The 25,378-nt window shown below is 43.3% G+C and overlaps 2 protein-coding genes across 8 annotated transcripts in view; one reads left to right on the forward strand and one right to left on the reverse strand.

Moving 5' to 3' along the window:
- The window catches only part of LOC137626247 (uncharacterized), a 382,723-nt gene extending 380,473 nt beyond the window's left edge, over positions 1–2,250 (reverse strand). Inside the window, exon 1 of one of the 3 annotated variants that reach the window (XM_068357322.1) lies at positions 2,065–2,250. In XM_068357322.1, the coding sequence (XP_068213423.1) occupies positions 2,065–2,202 (138 nt within the window). In that variant the 5' untranslated portion in view covers positions 2,203–2,250. The remainder of the gene's footprint in view (positions 1–2,064) is intronic. The other 2 variants (XM_068357330.1, XM_068357333.1) reach the window with 2 other exon arrangements.
- Positions 2,251–2,457: 207 nt separating this feature from the next.
- Positions 2,458–25,378, forward strand: part of LOC137626265 (BRISC and BRCA1-A complex member 1-like) — a 249,154-nt gene continuing 226,233 nt past the window's right edge. The window contains exons 1-2 of one of the 5 annotated variants that reach the window (XM_068357346.1): positions 2,527–2,563; positions 2,682–2,767. The gene's annotated coding sequence lies outside the window, so the exon portion shown is untranslated. Of the gene's footprint in view, positions 2,772–25,378 lie in introns of all 5 variants that reach the window. The other 4 variants (XM_068357361.1, XM_068357349.1, XM_068357355.1 and 1 more) reach the window with 4 other exon arrangements.

The following is a 25,378-nucleotide window of genomic DNA, read 5'->3' on the forward strand; positions in this document are numbered from 1 at the left end:
AAATCTTATTGGAACTAAAAAAATTGTTTGTGAGAGAAAACTTTAGGTATTATTATTATTATTTAATACAAGCTAAGCTACAACACTAGTTGGAAAAGTTGAATGCTATATACCCAAGGGCTCCAACAGGGAAAAATAGCCCAGTGAGGAAAGGAAACAATGGAATAGAAAAACTAAAAGAGAAGTAATGTACAACCAAAATAAAATATTCTAAGAATAGCAACATTAAATTGTATATTTCATATATAAACTAAAGACTTAAAAAAACAAGAGGAGGAGAAACAAGCAAGAACAGCATGCCTAAGTGTACCCTCATGCAGAGGAAAAAAAAAAAAAAAATTGGTGGAACAGCAAGTGAGATTTTACATTGCTACATGTTGCACAAGCATTATTTAACTGTCATTTACATGTGCTTACATATCTTAGACTCGTGGCATAGCCTTAGATGTATAAGTAGTCCGGTTAGTTGACAATTTTAGTATTTTATATTATAATTATAAAACTACACAGCATAATTTTTTTGTGATATCGTCAATGTTAAATATAACCCTCCTTTTTGGGTTTCCACATGTTTTGACATATTTTGACCAATGGATATTTTGAAAGTTATTCGTTTTATCCATTATCAAGCAAAACGTTATTGTAATTTAGATGTGCTAAAGATCAATATCTCAATATTGTTTTGAGCTTTGTTATTCCAGTCTTCTATTGGACACCATTAATTCTACCAAAAAGGAGCCAGTTCCAGAATTTCAAAAGGAATTACATTGTGCTACATCTTATATGGATCTTCATGGGGATCATCTCCGAAACTTCCTATTGTAACTAAATGCTGCATACTGGAACTCTTCGTCTTGTGAGAAATGTTATAACAATAGAATAGAGTGAAAGGTTTATCCGTTTGTATATTACTTTCACCCCATAAGTACTTATACATTTTTATAGCAATGTCAATTATTTTAAAAATCTTAGTTATGTATCCATGGCAAGCATTTGTATAAATTGATACATTTGGTAATTGAGTTCAATATTTTTTTTGCTGGAGATAAAAGACAAGAGAAAAATTTTGATGCCTGATTATGTATTTCTTGTTTGATACATTTGCTTAGTTCGATTCTCCAAGGATCAGGAAGATATAACATTCGTGACAGCTGTAATGTAGGCTGAAATAAAAAGGCAATCTGTTACAAAGTAGACGCGTTTCCCGCTGCGTTCCGCTTTACACGAGAGCTACCTGGGGATGACTAAAATACAATAGGCTGGTGCCTCATTGCAGTCAGTGTCAGATATAAATATTATCCTCCAAAGAATCATTCATTTATCAAACGTTACACCTTCAGAGGAGAAAACTAGCTTCAAGGCCAATACTGTATTAGAACTTAAATAAAAAAAAACAATTATATTAAATATATTCTTACTCAATACCAAGTCATTTACCACCAAAAATGTGTGTAGCAGATGGAAAATGGCAAATAGATATTCGTTTGCTTTTGATATGCATGTCTGTACTGTCCATGAGCATATGTCTATGGAAAAATATGAGACTAAAGCATAAAATAATGTATTAATGAACACAAAACCTAAAAACATTTAAAGATTTTCCAAAACAGGCGTATCTTATAAACTCTACAACTACAAAGACTAACTGTTACGCTGGTTAATCTTATGGGATGATACTTGCATTAGCTTACCACGTAAGCTGATCTTTATATGGACGAACTGTGGGCCGAGGGTATATGCAATAGCAGAGAAATCATGCTGCCCTATTTTTGGGGTATCATACGGCATTTGATGCTAATAACTGTCATCATACCGTAAAAAGATAAGTGATTAGAAGTACGTTATACAAAGATACCCATAAAGTATCTAAACTACACCCGAGTTCAGATCTATCACTAAATTAAACTTACCTGTGACTCAACGCCGGTTTCGATGTTATTGATCAATGTAGTTACCTTTAATGTTTTATTTAATACTTCGTCAGCAGTCATGGCTTACCATGGGGTAGTTTTCCCTTACGTAGCCTACAACTAAGCCTACCTGATACTTTAAATTTTAACTGACCTTAGCAAGCTTTGCGAGATAGTCGGGAGGACCAGAAGCATTTGTCGTCCGACTCTTGCTTTTACTCATAGGGGAAGGTTCAGCAGAAGTATTATTAGACCCATAATTCTGGGATTCGCTGGAACTGTGGTTACCCATAACGTTGTTTTGACTGACTGACGACGACCACTGCTGACTATAAAGGTTTCAAGGGCAACCCCGTCAGGTCTATTTGTGAGAGAAGAGCTTCCTACTGGATCGTCCTATATAGTACTGGATTCTTTGTTTTGATACTGTACCTTCCTATATAATGGAATTATCCACATCACAATATATTGTAATACGTTTGATACTTTAATTTAGTTATATTTATTTTTTATTGAAATTTTTTATTAAACTTTCATGGAAGTAAGAGATTTATTTTTCAGTCCTTGTCACCATAGGATTCAATCGCATAAACAGACATAAGACCGGATTTCAGGAATTTATAGAAATCAGCTGATCACAAAAACATTGGCGGGTAAGATCAAGGCCCAAATAAATAAAAAGTTCAAAAAGTTCTTCATTTGGTTACTAAATCAAGATCTTGTGAAAGTTTTATGACAATTGCTCCTTCCTAATCATCATACTTTTTTAAGGAAGATAGTGTCCGTCTGCGTAAGTGAGGCCACCCTGTAGGCTACGTGATCCAGTAAATGAAGTGGTAACGTGACTTGTATTTCAAGTAGGTATGAGAGAACTTAATTTAAGACAATACCTGCAGCTGTTCATTAGTATTTACCTATACATTACCATTTTATTTAGACCCACTTCTCTTAATGCACTCTTTAGGAATGACGGTGTTAATTTGTTTCGTACACAGTCATAGATAGATAATTGGGGCCTTTGTAGTTTGTTGGGACAGACCAGAAAATCGGATAAAAAATGTCCGAAATCGGCTCTTTTCTAAGGGAATGATCACAATGAAATAGTATTTAATTCACTAGTTTTGTAAATGCTTGTTCCAACAAACTGCATACTTGGACAGGGTCGCGATCGCCAGAAAATAAGAGTAAAAATCATCACTTATCGAATTTTTCACGGAAAGTTTACCAGAATGAAATAATGAATTCACTAAATTTGTAAATGCTTCCTAATGACCTAACGGGGGGTGGGTGCTAACGCCCCCTTGCGACCCCCCAAACACTGTCGCTGTCATACAAGCACAACAAACCCACCTAACCTAATAGTTCCCAGATCGCAACCCCTAGCCGAGGGCAAGCCCCCGGACCCTCTTCATAAGTCTCTCCTACACAAAAAACGCAATGGGCAGAACTCTAAATTATATCTTTAGAATGATAAAATAACTTCATATTATGGTATATCGGATCATAGTAAAGAACATCTTCCCAATAAGGAATAACGATTGGGCTAGTAATAAGAAAGATATCGCCTGTCCCAACAAACTACATTCTACCTTAGATAATTTATTGACCACAGCTACAAAGTTTTACCACATATAGATAACGTACAACAAAATGCCCACACAGTTACCCATTTACAATTATTTTCAACCAAACAGCGGAGTATATGTATGATAGCAGACACGTGTATGTATGATTACGGCAACCTTAGAATATCTCAGTGTAAGGGGGGTCACAGGGGTGCATTAGCCCCCCCCCCCCCTGTTAGGCAAGTAGGTAAGAATAAGGCTTGTAGGTTAAGTTAGGGGATAAAGTTTAAGGTAGCTGATGTCCACATGAGAGAAACTGGCTGCTAATATACCAAGACTTCCAAACAGCTATAGTCCACATAATAACAATATATAAAAGAACGCAGACAAACTATACAAATAAGAAAACAAAAGATGAATCGGCCTACCACATTAACTGTACTTGCAGAATCCTACACTAGTGTAAGCATGATGCTGTTCATGAAAAATATATATTTTAGTTTCTAGCCATATACACAAACCATATATTTTTCTTACTCGTTATCTCTTATGCCTTTCTGACCATGATTCTTGGGCAACTCACTTATATTAAAACAGGGTAAATATATATATTACTTTAATTTTTAGCCAAAGACATGAAACCTATATTTTTCACACTTGTAATTTCATGCTTGATACATTTCATTACTTTGATGGCTGTTTTCCGTTCCTATACAGCAGGGGAACCCTACTCTCTACAGGACCTCCTCTTTCATTTTATTTTGTTCATTCAGAGTATTCAACATTTCGGTAATTCTATACAATAGCTGTGCCACAAATGATTTTGATAATATTTTTATTTGTGATGAATTTCTTGGTGCTTTATCTGAAGCTGAACTTTATTTTTTTCTTTCTTTTTGAGGAGGAACAGTATTTTTCTAATCTTGGTGGACCCCCAGTGGGAAACCAGGGTTTTTGGGTTGGGAATGCATTAAAGAATCTTTGTTCCGTAACTGGAATACAAACCACGCTATTTATTAGGGATTATACTTTCGGCGGAGCTGAAAGGACGAACCATTAAAATTTAGTGAGGGTTAACTACCCACACAGCTAGTTAGCTGGGGGGGGTAGGGGGGTAGCTCACACACCTGTGATTTAGCTCACTTTACTTTCGGCTCGGGTGGAGAGCAGTTGTTTCCGTTCTTCCTCCTCGCCTATTGCGGACTGCCGTTCATTTTTGTTTGTTCCGTGACTGAAATACAAACCACGCTATTTAATATGGGTAATTACTTTCGGCATAGCTGAAATGACGAGCCATTAGAATTTTAACAAGGGTCTACTACCCCACCGCTCCGCTAGTTAGCGGGGGGTAGGGAGGGTAGCCTGGTACCCCCCCCCCCCTCACACCTGTGTGCTGAGCTCACTTTGCTATCGGCTCTGGTGGTAGGCGGACGTGTCCGCTCTCACCCTCGCTTCTTTGACAGCCATTGATGCTTTTTGTCTTTTTACTTACTTTTTCTTATACTGTACTTGTAATATATATATAAACATTCTTTATGTTTATGTATATATTTGTGTATAGAAATGTAGTAAGTTATCTTTTCAGTGTTTGAGCTGTGTGTGTGATGTACGACAACGACACTTGTGTAGTGCAAGGCCACCATGGCTCCACGTCATGGGGTACGGCCTCTCCCTCTTGGTCCATCGGTCTTTCCTTCGGCTTTTCCGTTAAGTCGGCCACCGTAGGGAATCATTATCACTGGACTTTCTTCATTCATCTATTATCTTCGCTGTTCCTCCTTTCCTACGGGGAACTTGGATTCTCAGCCAAGGGAATATGGGAGTTTAGATTGACTACGGTCTCTCTCTCTACTCGAGGTCGTTCACCCCTTATCACTACTATGTACTATTACGGAAGCTCCTTTCCCGTTGCGGGTTGGGTTGCTATTCCGTTTATTTATCTCAATTATTTTTAATGAAATCTAATTGTATATTTAACTTTTCAGCTTTCTCCGTGGGGAACACTTCCCTTCGGGGAGTCAGCGGTTCTCACTTAGTGAACATTCTCAGATGATTTAGATAATTATAATTCTGTTTTTATTACAGTTTCTCCCCCACTGAATGTCAGTGGGGGAGGAGGGCGCATACTTAATTCTTATTTTTTGCTCTCCCTCGGGGTTACTCTTCGGAGTTCCTCCCTGGGGAATTTCTGTTAAAATAATTTTTTAATTTTATTTTCCCAGTTATCTATGCAGTTTTTCTTCATTTGACTAAAGAGTGCCAACAAAGCAGAGCTGTCCTGTTTGTGCCTGGGGAGTCTGCTGTCGCTGCCGTCCCTCAAAGGACGTCGTCATGGGCGTTATCTCTTCTCTTAGAAGTTCTCCCGTGACAACATGCCAGCACTTCAGATCATCTTAGAACGCTAAAGGAGGTTCGCCTCCAGGGGTTGGGTAACTTCTCCTCCGAGGGAGGTTCCCTCCCCAGGTGTAAGATCTTCTCCCTACAGAGGGAGAACTTCTCATACCTTAATAATTCATCGCCGTCGACTACTGTGCTGCTCTTCGGCCAGACTTTCTCCCCCCATGCTGAGTTTCTCCTCCTTCAGGGGTGGAGCACAGTCTTGGCAAGTCTCTTCTACGAAGTGTTCACCTCTCTCATTCGCGAGAGAGGCCACTCATAGAGACTCCTCTTCGGAAGATTGTTCCTGATTAGATCAGCTTGCTGATCCGGACCTCTCCGCAGAATTGTTCGCCATCTAGACCTGCTGACCTGCCGTCTCCATTCCTGTCTGCTGATGCGCTGTGGGCACCATCGCATCCTGTTGTTAACAGGCATCGATCCCTTCGGGGAAAAAGGGAGTATGGGCAAATACTGCACATACTTCCCTTAAGCGCCAGGTCTAAGCCCTTTCCGGTCAAAGACAAGAAAGGCAAGAAGTCCCCCAGGGGAGGGAAGAATCCTAGAAGGAGCAGCCGAGGCCGCAAACGCTAGGATTGGCAGTTTCCCTGCATGTCCGCCAGTGGCGGGATACCTACAAGGTTGCGCAGACAGGTTGCAGCAACTCAGGGCCGTTTCCTGGACGATTTCCGTAATCAGTCAGGAATATCGCGTCCTGTTCGCAACATCTCTACCTCCCCTGAGGACGAATCCGGTGTCATTTAGCACCCTTGCCATGGGATCAGCAAGGGGGCGAACTCTGTGGGCAGAGGTCCAGATTAAAGCAAACTCCGGTCAGCATGGAGACCGCAGACACAGTCAGTCTGGCAGTAAACCGCAAGACTTCTTGTGTATACTGGACCTGAAGAACGCGTACTGTACTTCCAGATCCCAGTCCATCCGTCTTCAAGGAAGTACTTAGGATTCAGCATAGACAACAAGGAGTACCAGTTCAAGGTGCCGTGTTTCGGTCTCCCCACAGCACCACAGGGTTTCACCAGAGTGTTCACCCTAATATCATCGTGGGCACTCAAGATCGGCTTCCGTCTCCTCCATTATCTGGATGACTGCCTGATCCTAGCAGACTCAGAGTCATTCCCTCTTTGACACCGAGACAAACTTCTAGGACTTGGCCCCTCTTAATGAGAGAATGCCTTGATGAAGTCATTGAGCTTCAGCACGGCATTTCATTCCCGTGCTGAATCTTGGTGACAGGCAAGAGGGCTCTCAAACTTTGGGAAATTGCTCCCCCAGTTCGAATCTAAATTTCTCTCTTTCATCTTTTTCTTCTGCTTAATATTACTTCGACCTTCTCCTAATTTTATCAACTTTCTTTCATCTTGCTGTCCTATCTCTATGATTATTATTTTTCATAGTTATATATATATGTAGATGTATGCATATATATATATATATTTATTTATTTTATTTGTTCATTTATTTATTTATCTATTTTTTTTTTCTATTTTATTTAAATGACGTGGATATTTCCACATTCGTTATTACTGCCTGCTTAGATGAATGGGAGAAGGGATCACGGTTGGGAGGTATTCGCATTCAAAGCTATATATGAGAGTATTGGATGATCTCAGCCATCCCAAAGATGGTTTGGACCTTTTTGGCGGAACTACTCTCAAGGGTTGGGTCATCGGAATCCAGGGGGATCCAATCCTTGAGGTGGGACTCTTGGCTTTTGGCCGGAAGCCCATCATTGCAGATATGGGGAGGGTGATTCCATATATCCTTGGTCTCAGTCCTAACAGGCGGGTTTAGCTTACACCTGTGCCTCTATATCTGTTTTGATACTATCCTTCGGGTAGGGTATGGAGTGGACCATCTGGGAAGTATACTCTCATTGTGCCGATAGTGGAGAATACAAATTTCCTTTCCAACGTATGATACTTTCTTATAATTCTCAAGCAGGTAAACCAACAAAACAACAACAAAAAACATGAAAATCCCACCCTTAAATATGGACCCTTCAAATACTGACTCTCAATCCCCTGGATTTGCTGACTCTACCCCCCCCCCCCCCCCCCCCCCCCGCACTGTTGACGACTTCTGCTACTGTAATTAAGGAAAATTCTGTTGACGACCTTCGAACTAAAAGGGACCACTCTACTGATGTTAAAAAATCTAGCAATTTGGGTAACAGGGAAACTACTATTCCTTCATTTTTAAATATTTAACTTAGCCGGTGAATATATATAGCTGCAACTCTGTTGCTCGACAGACAAAAAAACAGTAAAAAACTCTCCAGCGATCGCTATACAGGTTGCAGGTGTGCCCACCAGCGCCAACTGTCGGCCAGATACCATACTCGATGTAAACAAAGACTCAATTTCTTCTCTGCAAGACGTACTTTACTCGCTGCTGAAACCTGGAGTTTTTCCCATCATTTGGTGAAGTACTTTATTTTGGTTATGAGCTTTCGCAGTACAGGGTTTTTCTTCAAATAAATCCTTGAACTCTTTTTTGTATCGGATTCATTGTTGATGACTTAGATCGTTTTTTGGAATTTTCCCTTGACCAATTCAAAATGGCTGACCTTTCACAAGTTCCCAAGTTTAGAAAATGCAATGCTAGGGACTGTCATAGGCGTCTTCCAAAGGCTTCTCTCGACCCTCACACTGTTTGTTCCAATTGTCGGGGTAAAACCTGTCAATTGGAAGATCGGTGTGAGGAATGCGTGGGCCTTTCGGAATTCGATTTTATCGAATTTGAGAAGTATACACGCAGACTAGAGAGAGATAGGGTAAGGAGAAGTTCTTCTAGGTCGGTAGATTTTTCCTCTCCTCATGCCCCTCAACCTAATCCTTCCCCTGTAGTGGTTGTTCCTAACCCCCCTCCTAGCACTCAGGAACCATCGATGGCTGACATGATGCGTGCTATCCATGCCTTGGGGGAGAGAGTTGAGTCCCTTGCAAGTGACCGCAATCAACTCATGGCGGATGTTAAGGAACTAAAGTGCCAAAGTGCCGCGGGAAGTGATAAAGTGCCTAGTGTTTCTCAAAGTGTTGTGAACAGTGTTGCGCTTGAGGGTTCGTCTGTTCGTGCCTGTCGTCCTCCTAGTCCGGGACCTCTTGCAAGCTCCCAAGCCCAGGGGAGAAGCAATGTCGTACGACTCATGGGTTCGAGAGGCTTTGATCAGCGAACAGACGTTCCCTCTATGGTATCAGGCGTATCTCCCCAAGATCGCCCCTACCAACGTAAGACGAGAGAGCCCGTTTTTACCTCGTCGTCCGAAGGTGTTTCTTGTAAGAAACTTTGGACCAAGGTCTCACGACCTTTAAAGCGTAAGTCGGTCCCTTCAGGACAAGTCCAACGTCCCGGTTGTAGCCACTGGGTCAGTTCGGACTCGTTGCCGTCATCTGATGACTGCTCGCCGCCTAAGAGAGGCAAAGCGGTGCCGCCTCAATCGCTCGCCCCGTCTGTTGCCGCACCTGCTGCCGTAGACCCTAAATGGGTGTTGCTGCAGGACATACAGTCCAAGCTTGCGTCCTTGGTGGAGGACTTCAATGCGGAGAAGGTTGCTGCTGAACCTTCTGGCCAACAACCATCCAAGCGGTCGGTTGTGCGTCCTGTTGACGCTGAGGTAACTTTCTCGCGTCCACCAGTTGAGGTTGTACCCCCACCGATGCGACCCAGTATGGCTTGCCAGCCGCACGTTGACGTTAGGCGACGCACGGAGGTGGTTGTTGACGTTCAGGACGTTCAACAACCATCAGAGGTGACTTGTTTTGACGCGGTGCGTCAACCTCCGCAACCCGGTATGGTGTTGACTGCACAACCCAGACGGTCTAAACAGTCTCGGGTGAACGCTGTGCGTCCTCGCGCTCCCATGGTTGTTGACAGTTCACAGACTGTGCAGCAGTTCCATGACGTTGCGTCCGGATCCGTCACGCATGCACCAGTGCGACCGGACTCAGCGAGCCAAACGTTGCCCACTCCGTTTCCGTTTCCTCATCAGTTTTCGGATGAGGAACTATCAGATGAGGACGTTGCTGAACCACAAGAGGATCATCCTTCAGAACTTGACGAACCTAAGGCAACTCAACCATCATTGGACTTTAGAAAAGTCATGGCTGTATTTAAGGAGTTGTTCCCTGACCACTTTGTTTCTGTGGCTCCTCGTTCGCCGCCGTCAGAGTTTGCGTTAGGCGTGCTTGCTACCACACCTGCCTTTACTAAACTCGTTCTCTCTCGCTCATCCAAGAGAGCTTTGCGGCTGTTGGGAGATTGGTTGGAGACTAAGAAGAGTTTAGGAAAGACAGCATTTGCCTTTCCCCCATCTAAACTCTCGTCTAGATCGAGCGTCTGGTATGCCACGGGAGAAGTTCTCGGCTTGGGAGTTCCTGCCTCTGCCCAGGGCGACTTCTCAAGTCTTGTAGACTCTCCCCGCCGCCTTGCCATGAGACGCTCGAAGATTTGTTGGTCACCTTCGGACCTGGACCACCTTCTTAAAGGTATTTTTAGGGCTTTCGAAGTCTTTAACTTCCTAGACTGGTGCCTAGGAGCCCTGAGCAGGAAAATCTCTTCTGCAGATAAGGATGTTTCCTTGCTCATTATGTCCTGCATGGACAAGGCCGTCCGTGATGGGTCCAACGAGCTAGCCGCCTCATTCACGTCCGGAGTCCTGAAGAAGCGAGAGTCTCTCTGTTCTTTCCTGTCTGCTGGAGTGACGCCATGCCAAAGATCCGAGCTACTCTTTGCTCCCCTTTCCAAGTGCCTGTTTCCTGAAGTCTTGGTAAAGGAAATTGCCTCATCTTTAGTTCAGAAGGACACCCACGATCTAGTTGCGTCCTCGGCTCGCAAAGCTCCCCCTTTGCCTACTTTGTCTGCTAGACCGAGGTTAGACACTCCAGCGTCTCGCTTTATTCCGCCCTTTCGTGGCAGAGCCTCCAGCAGAGGAGGTGCTCGTGCCGAAGGGAAGCGAGGGAAGAGGAAAGGATCCAAGTCCTCTAAGGGCAGAGTCTGACTGCCCGCAACTTCAGACAGCAGTAGGAGCCAGACTCAAGAACTTCTGGCAAGCCTGGGAGAAGAGAGGCGCAGATCAACAATCTGTGAAGTTACTCAGAGAGGGGTACAAGATCCCTTTTGTACGCAAACCCCCTCTAGCGACGTCCCCCATCGATCTCTCTCCCAGGTACAGAGAGGTAGAAAAGAGACAAGCCCTGAAACTGGAAGTGTCTCTTTTGCTAGAGAAGGGAGCGGTGGTCAAAGTCTCGGACCTTCAATCACCGGGGTTTTACAACCGTCTCTTCCTAGTATCAAAGAAGACAGGAGGGTGGAGACCGGTGCTAGACGTCAGTGCTCTGAATGTCTTTGTCACAAAGACAAAGTTTTCCATGGAGACCACAAAGTCAGTCCTAGCAGCGGTCAGAAAGGAAGACTGGATGGTCTCGCTAGACCTAAGGGACGCCTACTTCCACATCCCCATTCACTCAGACTCTCAACCTTTTCTGAGATTCGTCTTCGAAGATGTGGTTTACCAGTTTCGGGCCCTGTGCTTTGGCCTAAGCACACTCCTCTCGTATTTACGAGGCTGATGAGGAATGTGGCCAAATTCCTCCACTTATCGGACATCCGAGCCTCCCTTTATTTGGACGACTGGCTTCTCAGAGCCTCTTCCAGTCGTCGCTGTCTGAAGGATCTCAAGTGGACTCTAGATCTGACCAAGGAATTGGGACTCCTAGTCAATTTGGAAAAGTCGCAGCTGGTCCCATCCCAAACTATTCTGTATTTAGGGATGGAGATTCACAGTCAAGCTTTTCGGGCTTTTCCGTCGGCCCCCAGAATAGATCAAGCCCTGTTTTCCATCCAGAAGATGCTGAAGAAAGAACGCTGCTCAGTCAGGCTGTGGATGAGTCTGGTAGGGACGCTGTCATCCCTGGAGCAATTTGTATCACTAGGAAGACTACACCTCCGTCCTCTTCAATTCCATCTGGCTTTCCACTGGAAAAAGGACAAGACGCTAGAGGCGGTCTCGATCCCGATTTCCGGAAAGATAAAGTCTTGTCTGACTTGGTGGAAGGACAATATCAACCTAAGAGAGGGTCTTCCCCTGGCTGTTCAGATACCCAACCACGTTCTCTTCTCGGACGCATCGGACTTGGGCTGGGGCGCGACACTGGACGGTCGGGAATGCTCAGGTCTGTGGAACTCGAGTCAGAGAAGCATGCATATCAACTGCAAGGAGCTGTTGGCAGTTCATCTGGCCTTGAAAAGCTTCGAGTATCTCCTTCGAGGCAAAGTGGTGGAAGTAAACTCGGACAACACCACGGCCTTGGCGTACATCTCCAAACAAGGAGGTACCCACTCACTGACGTTGTACGAGATCGCAAGGGACCTGCTCATCTGGTCAAAAGGTCGAGACATCTCCCTAGTAACGAGGTTCATCCAGGGCGACTTGAACGTCATAGCAGATTGTCTCAGTCGGAAAGGGCAAGTAATTCCAACCGAATGGACCCTCCACAAGGATGTGTGCAAGAGACTTTGGGCCACTTGGGGTCAACCAACCATAGATCTCTTTGCAACCTCGCTGACCAAGAGGCTTCCAATCTATTGCTCTCCAGTCCCGGACCCAGCAGCAATACATATAGATGCCTTCCTCCTAGATTGGTCACATCTGGATCTCTACGCATTCCCACCGTTCAAGATTGTCAACAAGGTACTGCAGAAGTTCGCCTCTCACGAAGGGACAAGGTTGACGTTAGTTGCTCCCCTCTGGCCCGCGAGAGATTGGTTCACCGAGGTACTTCGATGGTTAGTAGACGTTCCCAGAAGTCTGCCTCTAAGAGTAGACCTTCTACGTCAGCCACACGTAAAGAAGGTACACCAAAGCCTCCACGCTCTTCGTCTGACTGCCTTCAGACTATCGAAAGACTCTCGAGAGCTAGAGGCTTTTCGAAGGAGGCAGCCAGTGCGATTGCTAGAGCAAGGAGAGCGTCTACCATTAGAGTTTACCAATCGAAGTGGGAAGTCTTCCGAGACTGGTGCAAGTCAGTTTCTGTATCCTCGACCAGTACCTCTGTAGCCCAAATAGCTGATTTTCTCTTATACCTGAGAAAAGGACGATCCCTTTCAGCTCCCACTATCAAGGGCTACAGAAGCATGTTGGCATCGGTCTTCCGGCATAGAGGCTTAGATCTTTCCAACAATAAAGATCTGCAAGACCTCCTTAAGTCTTTTAAGACCACTAAGGAGCGTCGTTTGGCTACTCCTGGGTGGAATTTAGACGTGGTACTAAGATTCCTCATGTCAGACAGGTTTGAGCCTTTACAGTCAGCCTCCCTGAAAGATCTCACTCTTAAGACACTTTTCCTGGTATGCTTAGCCTCGGCTAAAAGAGTCAGTGAGATTCATGCCTTCAGCAAGAACATCGGATTTTCGTCGGAAAAAGCTACTTGTTCGCTGCAACTTGGTTTTCTAGCCAAAAATGAGCTACCTTCTCGGCCTTGGCCTAAATCTTTCGATATTCCAAGCTTATCGGAGATCGTAGGCAATGAACATGAAAGAGTCTTATGCCCTGTTAGAGCTCTTAAGTTCTATTTAGATCGTACTAAACCTTTACGAGGCCAATCTGAAGCTTTATGGTGTTCAGTTAAGAAACCATCCTTGCCTATGTCAAAGAATGCTTTGTCATACTTTATCAGATTGTTAATACGAGAAGCTCATTCACATCTGAGTGAGGAAGACCGAGCTTTGCTTAAGGTTAAGACGCACGAAGTTAGAGCTGTAGCAACTTCCGTGGCCTTTAAGCAAAATAGATCTCTGCAAAGTATAATGGACGCAACCTATTGGAGAAGCAAGTCAGTGTTCGCGTCATTTTACTTGAAAGATGTCCAGGCTCTTTACGAGAACTGCTACACACTGGGACCATTCGTAGCAGCGAGTGCAGTAGTGGGTGAGGGCTCAACCACTACAATTCCCTAATTCCATATCCTTTTAATCTGTCTCTTGAAATGTTTTTAATGTTGTTTTTTATGGGTTGTCCGGAAGGCTAAGAAGCCTTTCGCATCCTGGTTGATTTGGCGGGTGGTCAAAGTCATTTCTTGAGAGCGCCCAGATTAGGGGGTTTGATGAGGTCCTGTTGTATGGGTTGCAGCCCTTGATACTTCAGCTCCTAGGGGTCTGTCAGCATCCTAAGAGGATTGCGAGGCTCCGTAAGGAAGACGTACTTACAAGGCAGAGTAATCGTCTAAGTTGACTTCCTTACCAGGTACCTATTTATTTTGTTTTTGTTATTTTGATAACTTCCAAAATGAAATAAAAACTCTTAGCTTATACGATGTAAACATATTTAACTGGTCTCTACCCACCACCCTGGGTGTGAATCAGCTATATATATTCACCGGCTAAGTTAAATATTTAAAAATGATATTTTAATTATAAAATAAATTTTTGAATATACTTACCCGGTGAATATATAAATTAAATGACCCTCCCTTCCTCCCCAATAGAGACGCAGTGGGATGAGAAGAAATTGAGTCTTTGTTTACATCGAGTATGGTATCTGGCCGACAGTTGGCGCGGGTGGGCACACCCGCAACCTGTATAGCGATCGCTGGCGAGTTTTTTACTGTTTTTTTGTCTGTCGAGCAACAGAGTTGCAGCTATATATATTCACCGGGTAAGTATATTCAAAAATTTATTTTATAATTAAAATATCATGTTTCCCAAATCCCATTAGAGACAAATTATGATGATACTGTATATATAGAGCATTGAGTGCTATGGATTGATAAAGGAAATAAGGATGAGACTTGGAGATGAAAAATGGGACTCTTGGATATCTTTTGAAAGTCATGATGAAGCGTTTAATGCCATAAGTAATATTAGTAGTATCAAAATCAACGAATTGAACATCATGGGAGCTCTTTGTGATAAGGTCCCAAAGGAATTGGATATGTACAAACCTGCTGATTGGTTTGAAAAAGATAGAAATGTACCCATGCCTTCACAGAGAAAACCCAAACCACCAATGTGGCTCTTAGCTGAACCTAAAGGGATAATAGGGAATTATTTTAAGATATGTAAGTTTATCCAAAAAAAAATAGGAACTATAGCACCTGGAGATATATCTCGTTTTGGGAAGAATAGTTATCTCATCCATGCCAAATCTTCGACTCAGTCTGCAATACTATCTAACTTACAGACAGGCAGTGATGAAATTACATTGGAAATGAAACCTCATCTAAATTTTAGTTATGGAAGGGGACTGGTCTTTAATAAGGACCTGTACGAATTTACAGAGGAGGAGATACTTTCTATGTGTCCATTAAATGTATGGAAAGTGCATAAGGTTCCTGGAACTTCAATGATTATACTTACTTTCCAGGATGCTGATGTACCTTTCCATATTTTTATTGAAAATGAAAGGATTAAAGTTCAGCCTTTCAAACAAAAGCCCCTGCAATGTTTTAATTGTTTTAAATTTGGACACCCATCCAAAGTTTGCAAAAATGGAAAAACGTGTGGTATTTGCTCCAAAACTTATCATGGAGAATGTACACTTGAGGCCAGGTGTTCAAATTGCAATTTGAATCATAAATCAACTGATAGGAGATGCGAACTGTATAAGTTGGAGGAAGCTGCCCTAAACAAATCAAGTTTAGAACACATAAGTGTGGGACATGCAAAAAGACTATTGAATAAATCAACCAGCTATGCAAAGGCCTTAAAATCAAAGGTAAATTTACCACAGGAGACATCAACCCCACCTAGCACTGCCAGTATTCCTAAGAAAAGAAATACAACCTCTGATAATAAAGTACTGCATGACAAGGTAATCATATTGCCTTCTGAGGCTCTGCCACATTGTATTAAAAATGGGTCATTGCCCATTTCTGTACAGCCTTCGTCCCCCATTACCAACAATAGTACTAACCTCTCCCAGGCCATGTCCTTGCCTGATTTGATGGAGATGCCACCTGACACCAAGTTACCAGGTGCTCCTGTGCAAAAACCTGGTAGCTCAAAACCTACTAATCGGAAAAGAGAGAGACCTCCATCTCTCTCGCCCCCTTCCATAAGAAATATCAAAATCACGACGTCAAATAAATATGATGATTTGTCTGTTGATATTTCTGATCTGGAAGTCAATATAAATAAATTGGAAATTCAAGTGGAGGTCCACCAACCTCCTCACTAATCAGATCAAAAAGACAAAAAGATAATCATAAATGCTAAACCCAATCTATTAAGACCCTCTTTAATAAAACCACCTAAAAATAGTGTTAGATCAAAAACTGCTAATGGGAAGACTCCATCCAAGGGGTCTACCAAATTATAAACCATAGTTTTTTCCTCCATTTTGCAATGGAATTGTCAGGGTTTAAGGGCCAAATATGAAGAACTTAAGCTCCTTATTCGTGAGCATTCCCCCATAATTATTTGTCTACAGGAGAGCAAACTTGATCATAATACCCCTTGTCCTCGCGAATATATTAGTTATAGGACACCATATGATCACCAAGTGGGGAGCCATGGCGGAAGTCTCACATACGTTCGTCGAGATGTTCCCCAAGTTTCTCTGTCTATTCATACACCTCTGCAGGCAGTGGTTGTACAGATTGACATAGGGCGAAAATATACAATTTGTTCTCTGTACTTGCCTCCAAATGATAACATTTTGTATGATAACTTAGTGGAGGTGATTCAACAACTCCCTCAACCTTTTCTTTTACTTGGAGATTTGAATGGTAGACATCCTTTGTGGGGTGATGTTTTAGCAAACACGAGGGGAAATATATCATCAATTGTGGAAAATGAAGATGTGGGACTCCTTAATACAGGAGAGCCCACACACTTTCATGTCCAGACAGGTACCTTGTCATGTATTGACCTATCAATCGTAAGCTCTAATTGCCTTCTAGACTTCTATTGGAGAACATTAGATGATTGGCATACTAGTGATCATGCACCAATCATTATAAACACCAACAATGGTCCACCTTTACAGGGATCGCCACGATGGAATCTTGACAAGGCGGACTGGGATAAATTTCGTGAGCTAAGCGAAATTGAGGGGGATGCAGGACAGGTTGAAAATATCGATGATGCCATAGACTTACTGAATGGAACTCTCCATACAGCAGGAGTCAATTCAATTCCCAAAACGACAGGGTTATTCAAACCACGACCAGTCCCGTGGTGGTCTTCAGAACTAACTGCCCTCCACAGAGCCACAAGAAGATCTCTAAATCGATTGCATAGACGCAGAACTGATGAGAATTCAATTATGTACAAGAAATGTAGAGCACAGTTCCGTCGTGCCATGAAAGAAGCAAGGCGCCAGTCATGGATGTCTTTTGTTTCCTCCATTAACAGTAGAACACCACCATCTTCTGTGTGGAGGAAAGTAAAAAAGATAGCTGGCAAATTCACCCCCAACCCACCACCAGTGTTGAAGGTGAATGGCCAGTATGTAACTGAAGCAAATGATGTTAGCAATGCCCTAGCTAATCATTTTTCAAATGTATCCAGCAAGTGTGAAGGAGCCCCTGGTCACCAGTATAGGAGCACTGAAGAAAAGAAAATTTTAAATTTTGCAACAAGAAGGGAAGAGTCGTATAATTCTCCTTTCACTGAAAGAGAATTTGATTCCGCACTTGCTCATTGCAATGATACAGCCCCTGGACCCGATGGAATTCCATATGCAATGATTAAACATGTACATTTTAATACAAAGCTATTTATTTTAAGCATTATTAATAGAATATGGCATGATCATAGTTACCCAAGTGTTTGGGAACTAGCCATTATTTTAGCCTTTTTAAAACCCGGTAAAGACAAGTTTTTAGCAGCAAACTATCGTCCTATTGCATTGACATCTTGTTTATGTAAAATCATGGAGAAGATGGTCAATGCAAGGCTGATGTGGTACCTTGAAAAGAAAGGTATTTTATCATCGATTCAATGTGGATTCCGAAAAATGCACTCAACGACTGATGTGTTGATATGACTTGAGTCTTCTATTTGTGAAGCATTTGCTTCCAAACAGCACCATGTTACAGTATTTTTTTACCTTGAAAAGGCATATGATAACACATGGAGATATGGTATACTTAAAACCATTCTTGAATTGGGATTGAGAGGAGAACTACCACTATTTATTCAGGCATTTCTTTCACGTAGAGTTTTTCAAGTGAGAGTTGGGGAAACACTATCAGAGAGTAAGTGCCAGGAAGAAGGAGTTCCAGTTCCTCAGGGTAGTGTGCCGAGTGTAACCCTTTTTGCACTAGCAATTAATGGGATATCCTCAGCCATTCCCCAGGATTTTCTCTCAACAGTATTTGTGATGATCTCTCAATATCATTTGCTGGCACTAGAATGGCAATGGTTGAGAGAAAAATCCAACTCTCTATTGATAAAATTATCCAGTGGGCTGACGAATGGATTTAAGTTCTCGACAAGTTAAACTACCATTGTCCATTTTTGTCGTATCCGGGGAGTACATCCAGACCCGGATATATACATTAAAGGTCAACGGATACCATGTGCAAGAGAAGCTAGATTTTTAGGTTTGATATTTGATTGTAGGCTTACATGGGTTTCTCACTTAGAAGCGTTAAAAGCTAAATGTGTTGAAGCTCTGAATATCTTAAAAGTATTGTCCCATACATCATGGGGGGCAGACCGCAATACTATTTTAAAATTATACAAGGTCTTGATTTTTTCCAAAATTAGTTATGGATGTGAAATATATTCTTCAGCCACCCCAAGCCGGTTAAAAATATTAGACTCGATACATCATGCAGGTATTAGATTGTCTACTGGAGCTTTTAAAACCTCGCCTATCCCAAGTCTCCTTGTTGATGCTGGAGAGTTAACTCTAGACCTTTACCGAATGTCTTCCATTATTCGGTATTGGTTTAGATTGTAAAGACTCCCTAACTCTCTAGCCTTTCAGACTGCAAGCCTTGTAAGACACGCATCATACTTCGAGTTGCACCCAAAATCTCCTCAACCTTATGGCTTTCGGGTGAAACGATTATTAAATAGTCTGGATATAATTAGAAATAAGGTACTTCCATTCAAGGTATCATCAACGCCTCCATGGAAGTTACCAGAGATATCTTTTTGTAAATATTTTATTGGAGATAAGAAGAATATGTCAGACCTAGAAGCCAGGTCTCTTTTTAATGAACATGTTAAAGAACATAGAGGATCAACTTTTATCTATACTGATGGCTCCAAATCTGATGCTGGCGTTGGATTTGGAGTACATAGTAATGGTTTTAATTGTAGAGGTGCACTTCCTCTGACCGCTTCCATATTTACTGCCGAACTGTATGGCATATTAACCGCTATTGAGAAAATAGCGTTGGAGAAGGAGGGTAATTTTACAATTTTTAGTGATGCAAGGAGTGTCCTTCAAGCTATAGAAGTTTTTAATTCTAATAACCCTCTAGTTTTAAAGATTTTAGAATAGGTTTTTTTTATTGGACGGAGAGGTATAACAGTTCAATTTTGTTGGGTTCCAGCACATGTAGGTGTGTCTGGGAATAAGAAGGCAGATTCACTGGCTAAGAAGGCTGCATCCGAGTTGCTGCCAAGAAGGTACAGTGATACCTCGGTAGTCGAACGACTCTATACTCGAACAATTCGGAGTTCGACCAAAATTTTCGAGAAATTTTTGCTGCGGTGCTCGACCAAAAATTCGGTACTCGACCAGCCGAACACGTGACGACCGCATGGGCTTTGTGATGATCGCGCCATCTCGGCCACTCTCGCTTGTTCGGGAAGCATCAGTTCTCTCGAGAGCGTCACTCAGACAACGCGCGATCAGCATTCGTTGTGATTTAGTGATTTTCAGTGCTTTTAATTGCTTTTTTAGCTTTCATAATGAGTCCCAAGAAAGTAATGAGTGTTAAGGGGAAGGAGAAGAGGAAAACAGTGCGAACAACGATCGAGTTGAAGAAGGAAATTATAGCGAAATATGAGAATGGTGTACGAGTGTCCGATTTAGCGGTAGAATACGGAATGGCGAAGTCGACCATTTCTACGTTTTTAAAGCATAAAGAAATGATTAAGAAGGCGAATGTTGCAACGGGAGTTACGGCGGTAACTAAGCAAAGGCCACAAGTGATTGAGGAGATGGAAAAGTTGCTTTTAATATTTATTAAAGAAAAACAGTTGGCCGGGGAAAGTGTTAGTGAAGCGTTCATTTGTGAAAAAGCGTTGCATATCTATGAAGAATTAGTGAAGAAAAGTCCGAGTACCAGTGAAAGTGATTCATTTACATTTAAAGCGAGCAGGGGTTGGTTTGAAAAGTTTCGTAATAGAACAGGTATTCATCGTGTTACTAGGCATGGGGAGGCAGCTAGTTCGGATCAAATTGCAGCCGATAAATACGTGGGGGAATTCGATCGGTACATAAATGAACAAAATTTGATCGCACAACAAGTCTTTAATTGTGATGAGACTGGGTTATTTTGGAAGAAAATGCCAGCCAATACGTACATTACCAAGGACGAGACGAAGATGCCAGGTCACAAGCCAATGAAAGATAGGCTAACATTGTTGCTGTGTGCAAATGCAAGTGGCGATTGCAAGATCAAACCCTTGTTAGTGTACCACTCGGACAACCCCCGGGTGTTCAAACGAAATAATATTTGTAAAAGTGCACTACCAGTTATGTGGCGCTCGAACACTAAATCTTGGGTCACAAGACAATTCTTTACTGAGTGGATAAACGAAGTGTTTGCCCCCCAGGTTAAGGCTTACCTCATTGAAAAGAGCTTGCCAATGAAATGTCTTCTGGTTATGGACAATGCTCCTGCACATCCTCCAGGTCTCGAGGATGACTTGAAAGAAGAATACAGCTTTATCAAAATCAAATTCTTGCCCCCCAATACTACTCCCATACTCCAGCCCATGGACCAACAGGTCATTTCAAACTTCAAAAAACTCTATACCAAGGCCCTTTTCAGAAAGTGTTTTGAAGTGACCAGTGACACGAAGTTGACCCTAAAGGAATTCTGGAAGGAACACTTCAGCATCCTCAACTCTGTTAACATGATTGACCAAGCTTGGCGAGGTGTGACCTATAGGACATTGAACTCTGCCTGGCGTAAGCTGTGGCCATCATGTGTCACAGAGAGGGAGTTTGAAGGTTTCCAACCAGAGGCGGGTCCAAGCACTGCTACCCCTGTAATTTCTGATGACACTGATGTCGTTGAGGAAATTGTTGTCATGGGCAGGAGTTTGGGGCTTGAGGTCGACAAGGATGATATTGATGAGCTTGTAGAAAGCCATTCTACCGAGTTGACTGTGGAGGAATTGTTGCACCTGCAACAACAACAGCAGCAGGATCTGATTGTGGAGCAGGAATCTTCAGAAGAGGATGAGGTAAGGGAGGATGTTCCAAGTTCTCTCATCAATGAAATTTGTTCCAAGTGGGCAGATGTGCAGGCTTTTGCTGAAAAATACCACCCAGAAATTGCAGTAGCAAACCGGGCAGTGCATATGTTTAATGATAGTGTCATGTATCATTTTCGAAGAATACTGCAGAGGAGGAAGAAACAATTAACAATAGACCAGTTTTTCACAAAAGAAAAGAAAGCTGCTACATCAAAGCCTGTTTCTCCTCCAAAGAAGAGACAAAGAAGAGAAGAAACCCCTGAAATAGATCTGCCCACCCTTTCATTGGAGAGAGAAACAACTCCTGAAGGAGAACTACCCCGCCACATCATGGAAGGGGACTCTCCTTCCAAGCAGTAACCTCCCCCTTCCATCCTCTCCACATCCATCCCTGTATGCCATCGAACCGCTGCTCAAAGGTATGTTCACTACAGTACAGAAAATGGTTTAAAATTGTTTTATTTTAGTACAGTAAATGGTTTAAAATTGTTTTATAGGATTTTCTGACCAATTTCATACACATTTAGATAATTATTGTTGTTTAGGTACACGTTTTATTAATATTTTGGGCCTGTTCGAGTGCTTGGGAACGGAATAGAATATATACCATTATTTCTTATGGGGAAAAAAAATTCGGTACTCGAACAAATCGGAGGTCGAACACGGATCTCGAACGGATTATGGTCGAGTACCGAGGTATCACTGTATCCCATTCCCTGTAATGATTTCTTACCTGATATCAAGAAATTGGTTTGCAAAAATTGGCAACAGCAATGGGATAGCCTAGATGGCAATAAAATGCGAGAGGTAACAAATGACATATCTCCTTGGAGGTATAATATGATGCCCCGAAAATGGGAGACGTCTCTTTGTCGTCTCCGTATTGGTCACACTCGGTTAACACACAAGTTTCTGCTGAAGGGCCAACACCAACCGTATTGTGACGACTGTTTAGTACCTCTAACAGTAAGGCATTTGTTGACCGAATGCCCCAATTATAACAACTTAAGGAATAGATATTTGTTTGAGGCTCGAGGTGAGGGTGGCAGGTTCATCCTTGCCAAGATTCTTGGAAATGATGTGTCCTACCATGCAAGTGGCATTTCTAGATTTATTTCAGAAGCAGGTCTTCTGAAAAATATTTAACTTTTATGACATTCAACCTTTATGATTTTAATTGAATACAGTACTCTTTTATTTTTTATTTTATTTTATTTTTTATTTTTGTATACATAAATTAAATGTTACCGGCGTCAATGACCTTAGATGTTAGGATGCCTGAAAACTTGAAATCAATCAATCAATCTAGGACTTGGCCAGGATCTAAGGATCATGGTAAGTCTTGAGAAGTCCGCTCTACTGCCCAATCAAAGACTGGTTCACCTAGGCATGATTATAGACACCAATCTCCATAAGGCCTTTCCATCAGACGACAGGATAGCAAGGCTGAGAAGAGTCGCAAGCCCTTTCCTCAGACGAGAAGAGCTTCCAACCCAATCGTGGTTACGTCTCCTCGGTCACCTTTCACCCTTGGCTCGTCTAGTTCTCAACGGTCGCCTCAGGATGAAGTCTCTCCAGGGGCGACTCAGGTTCTAGTGGAATCAAGGCTGCGATTCCCCGGACATCATGATCCCTATGGATCCTGCGGAACGGATCCTGGCGGTTCGCCAGTGGTGGGTGACAGGCTTCAAGGACAGATGGATGGATCACCCTACGGAGAATCTACGAAGAAGAATGGATCTTCTCGTTCCTTCCCCCAGATTAGATGCTGTTTTCAGACACCACAAAAGAAGGGGGGGGGGCAATGTTCTGTACCACAGGACCTCAGGCCTGTGGTCAGAATCGGAAAAGTGCCTCCATATAAATCTGCTAGAGATGAAGGCCATCTTCCTGGCCTTTCAACAGTTCCAACAAGGACCTGGCGGATCACACCGTTGTGTGTTGAGCTACAACCACAGTAGTGGCTTACATCAACAAGCAAGGAGGTACCGTTTCAAAGCAGCTATCCCATCTCTCAGTAGAGATACTGAGATAGACTGAAGTCCACTCGATTCCTCTATCAGCTCGCTTCATTCCACACAAAGGGAATGTGCTTGCTGACAGTCGGAGCAGAGCATCTCAGATAATGAGTACCGTGTGGTCCTTGGATCATCCAGCAGCCAACAAAGTCCTGAATTTGTGGGGTTACCCGACTGTGGATCGGTTCGCTACAGCGCTGAACGTCAAGCTCCCGCTGTATTGTCCCCCAGTCCCAGATCCCAAGGGACTCTGGCAAGATGCCTTCCAAAAACGGTGGGACAGCACCGACGTGTACGCTTTTCCCCTGTTCTGTCTGATGAGGAGGGTGCTCAACAAGACCAGAATATCGGTCAATCTCTCGATGACCCTTTATAGCTACGCTATGGCATCACGCGGAGTGGTTTCCCGACCTTCCGCAACTCCTAACGGAACTTCCGGGAGAACTCCCTCTGTGACACAAACTACTCAAACAACCACATGCCAACATCTTTCACAAAGCCGTAGCTTCGCTTCGACTTCACGCCTGGAGACTATCCAGCATCTCCTCACTAAGAGAGGATTGTCGCAACAAGTTGCGAACGGGATGTCTTGACACCTGCTTAGGTCATCCGCAGGGGTCTACCAGGCAAAGTGGTGAGTTTTCTGTGGTTGGAGTCGTGAAGGGATATCTCTCCACTCGATACCACTATTCCAGCAATAGCGGAGTTTTTCGTATATTTGCGGGAAGAATGCGCCTTTCAGTCTCGGCAATGAAAGGCTATCGCTCAGCTTTAAGTCTAGCCTTCTGGCTCAAAGGAGTGGACATTTCTTCCTCGCTGGAACTTTCCCTACTCAGATGAAGATATGATCTTACCTGCCCTCAGTCGGAAGTGAGACCTCCTCCATGGAACATGGTTTGAGTTCTCAGTCCTCTCAAGAGACCTCCCTACGAACCATTTCGCCAGGCTTCAGATCGCCACCTAACTTGGAAGGCGGTGTACCTACTAGCTTTGGCCTCGGCCAAGCCAGTCAGTGAACTTCATGGTCTCTCGTATGACATCGCCCATGCAAGGGGATGAGGGGAGGTATTGTTCAGATTCATCTCGGAGTTTGTTGCTAAGACACAGAATCCGGGAGTGCCTGATCCTCGATTCGACTCTTTCCGGATTTCAAGTCTTCGTTATGTAACAGATGACCCAGACCATCCCCTACTGTGTCCAGTAAGGAGTCTGAGGTTATATCTCAAAGAACGGCTGCATTAGTTTGTGAGCACTGGGAGAACAAAGAGGAGGGTCACCAAGAATACCATCTCGGCATGGATTCGTAGGGTGATCCATCTGTCCCTGAATCCTGACCCTCCTCCGTCATGTCGGCTTAGAGCGCATGATGTCAGGGGCGTAGCTACGTCCCTGGCCTTCAAGAAGAACTTCTCAGTGACGCAGGTTTTACAAGCAGGGGTGTGGAAGCGTCAGACGACCTTCACAGCCCACTACCTGCAAGACGTGACCCACAGGAGGCTCGATACGTTCTCTATCGGCCCTGTGGTGGCTGCACAATAGCTGGTTTAAACCTTAGGCTCCTTAATGGACAAGTAGCAGAGGGTTGAGGGCATTGTTACCTGGTTTTAGTCTGCATGAAAGAAAAAGTATGCCTGGCCCATATTCTTTTCTTCATCCTCCCCTCTCTTGGGGAAAGCAGCATCCTGGGTTCTCTGCACAGCTGACCTCAAACCACTGCAGATAAACCATGTTTCCTTGTGTTCCTAGTATTAAGTTAATACTGTCACGTCCCCATACCCTGACGAGGTGGTATTCAGAGAGTCCTAGCCTAAAGTTTCCATCTAAGAACTTCAGGTCAACTTCCTAGGACGAGTCACACATAATCCTTCACACACAGCTTATGTAGGCCGCAGCCCTTGCATAGCAAGGTGCGAGTGAGGTGCAGGGACTCTTTATTGTTGAGTGCTGACACACCCAGATAATGAGTCCCCGGGCAAAGCCAAAAGCCAGTATGGCTGGGACTTTAACACCCTTCCTAAGGGTTGTGTCACCCATATTAAATAGCGTGGTTTGTATTTCAGTTACGGAACAAATGACAAATTGGGAGATAATTTGTATTTATCCT

This window comes from Palaemon carinicauda, chromosome 2 (assembly GCF_036898095.1).
Source record: "Palaemon carinicauda isolate YSFRI2023 chromosome 2, ASM3689809v2, whole genome shotgun sequence".
NCBI lineage: Eukaryota > Metazoa > Arthropoda > Malacostraca > Decapoda > Palaemonidae > Palaemon > Palaemon carinicauda.